General features: G+C 42.6%; 1 protein-coding gene across 1 annotated transcript; it reads left to right on the top strand.

Annotated features, from left to right (window-relative positions):
- The first annotated feature begins 548 nt into the window (after window positions 1-548).
- Window positions 549-1,400, top strand: LOC141595288 (uncharacterized). Its single transcript, XM_074415253.1, has one exon. It carries the CDS (start codon window positions 549-551, stop codon window positions 1,398-1,400), a length of 852 nt encoding a protein of 283 aa, XP_074271354.1.
- The last annotated feature ends 1,387 nt before the right edge of the window (window positions 1,401-2,787 follow it).

Genomic DNA, 2,787 nt, shown 5'->3' with positions numbered 1-2,787 from the left:
AAAAGCCGAAAGGAAATGCAAGGGTTAGTCTTATTAGCCACGAAAGCGGCCGAGTCAAAAGCATAAGATGAAAAGAATTCGAGGGTCAAAACATAATATGTGAACTCAGCCATGTCCACAAGACCCATCATACCTGTCCCATTTAGCAGGGACACAACCGACTCATAACAGCCTAATTTCTCCAAAGTATCTTTATGGAGAAACCGGGTAGCTGTGACTTTCATTCTCGCAACAAAAAGGGAAAACTTAGCACGTTAAGTAGAATTAGCAAAGATAACCTGCGGATAGTCAGGTAGACTATCCGTGGTAGCCTCTATCATCAGTGGCGGTCCTCGTGGCCGCTTGGAAGCTCCTTGACTCGACTGTCCCTCGTACATGTGTTCCTTCCCTTTCGTCATTTTTATTACCTGCAAACAACTCATTAGCAAACGAATCGTCATTTCCGAAATGGTAAAATATGGGTTAGAGATAGAAAGAGAAAGTGAGAGCACGGAATCTTAGGAAAATCACAAAAAAATCACAAAAATCTCCTGAAACCTAGTTCTGACATGACGGCGATCAAAATTTCTAGGCCATCTTCATCTCTTTCTGCTACAAAAAATCAAAAAAATTCGAATAAAAATCGTTTCTCTCTTTTGGATTTCACGGTCCTTGGTTCTGCATCTTCTGTTAAAATCGTCTCGAATCCGGTTGACCTTGAACCTTTGGATTTGGATGATCTTATAGAAGATGACGCTGAAGGATGGTCGGTACCAAAGAATGGGAAGAGTAAGGAAAAATTATCTACTATCCATGAGGAACCAGAAGGTATGCTTCAATTTTCTGCTTCTGATGTTAAAAAAGAGCTTGATTTCTGGCAGAACTTTGCTGTATGTTTTATCTTGGGGGCGAATCCTCCATGGGAGGTGGTTGAGGATTTCATCTATCGTTCATGGGATGAGTATGGTGTTGATAGAGTCTCCTTCTTGCCTTCTGGGGTCTTCCTGGTGAGATTTCGTAAGAAAAAGGACTTGGACTCTGTTGTGCATCATGGTCACTTCTTATTTGACAACAAACCAATTATTGTGCGTCCTTGGTCTCCTTCTGTTTCTCTAAAAAAAGAGCAGGCTACTGTTGTTCCTGTGTGGGTTCGATTTCTTGACCTCCCTTTGAAATTTTGGGGCAACTGTATTCCTCGTATCTCTGGTTTGATTGGGGATTTTGTTAGGTGTGATGGACCATTAGAGGAACGTACTAGATTGGCTTATGCTAGGGTTCTAGTTGATGTTCCTTTTGGGAAGGCCTTACCATCTACAGTTAAGTTCCTGAACGAACATGGGGAAGAGGTTACTATCAAAGTGGAGAGTGAGTGGAGCCCTATCCTCTGTAAGGACTGTGGTGGGAGAGGGGGGGGGGGGTAGGACACTCAGAACTGATGTGTAAGAAGGTTAAGAGTAAGGTGCAGAGTAAGAGGCACCCTAAATCAAGGACTACTCAGCAGTGGCAGCCTAAGGTGCAGACTACCAAAACAGCTCCTCAAAAAGTGACTGTGGCTAAGTCTATCACCCCTAAGGTGGTCACTCCCAGAGTTACTGTGCCTACTCCTAAGAAGATAATTCAGCATACTCCTTTGAACAGATCTAAGACACCTGCTGTGTAAGGGATGGGTACTGTGACTCATAGGCCTAATACTCCTGCTAGACCCATTATCAGGCTCAGCAGACAAGAATTGATTGATCATGGGCCTAACTCTACTTTCTTTGGTCAATATTCTTTTTTGGAAGCTTTAAACAATGCTACCCCTAGGGTGGGGATTGGGACGAGGTGCAGATTTTACCCCCGAGGGGGGTGGGTCACAATGATGGGCTTCTGGAATGTCAGGGGGTTAAATAGTCCAAACAAGCAAAAGTATGTTAAGTGGTTTTTGCAGCATCATGATATTGGATTATTTGGCCTCCTTGAGACGAAGGTTAAGCCTTCGTCTCTAAATAGGGTCAGAGACAGTCTTTGTACTGGGTGGTGTGTTTCAACTAATTCCCAGTGGCATAAAGGGGGAAGGGTGTGGCTCTGATGGAAGCCTCATTTGTATCAACTCCAGTTTCTGGAATATAATGCCCAGTTTATTCATGTGAAGGTGGGGGAGTTAAATTCTGGTGGTTCATTCTATCTTACAATGGTATATGCCTTCAATGATTTGCAGGACAAAAAAGATTTATGGAATAGACTTAATCATTTTAAGAGTATTATTAATGGCCCTTGGATTGTTATGGGGGATTTTAATACAGTTCTCAGTCCTTGTGAAAGGTTGGGGGGACAGTCAACTGAGGAAAAAATTGCTGATTTTCAGGATTGTGTGGACTGCGGTAACTTAGTGGACATTGCTGCTACTGGTTCTATTTCACTTGGAATAATAAGCAGGAAGCAGCTACTAGAGTGTACAGCAGGTTGGATAGGGCATTAGTGAACCATGATTGGGTTAATGATAGAGCTGATTACTATGCTCATTTTCATGTGGAGGGGTATTTTGACCACACCCCTTGCATTATCCAGAGGCAGTCTTCAACTTGCCAGAGGAAAAGGTCCTTTAAGTATTTTAATATGTGGAGTGGTGTGGATCTTTTTATCCCAACTGTCCAAAAGATTTGGGAGCATGGTATCTATGGTACTCCTATGTTTCAGATTGTTCAGAAGCTTAGGATGCTCAAGAATCCCTTAAAAGCTTTGAATAGAGATTTATTTGGTGATGTTGAGAACAATTGTATGAGGGCTTGGAAGTATCTTGAGTATATTCAGACCCAGCTGAGAAGT

Source organism: Silene latifolia, chromosome 8 (genome assembly GCF_048544455.1).
Source record: "Silene latifolia isolate original U9 population chromosome 8, ASM4854445v1, whole genome shotgun sequence".
In the NCBI taxonomy this organism is placed as follows: domain Eukaryota; kingdom Viridiplantae; phylum Streptophyta; class Magnoliopsida; order Caryophyllales; family Caryophyllaceae; genus Silene; species Silene latifolia.
The sequence above is the reverse complement of the archived record's forward strand: the minus strand, read 5'-3'. Positions and strand labels throughout refer to the sequence as shown.

Excerpts from the sequence above, each read along its gene's own strand:
- LOC141595288 (XM_074415253.1), top strand. The coding sequence starts at position 549 with ATGACGGCGATCAAAATTTCTAGGCCATCTTCATCTCTTTCTGCTACA.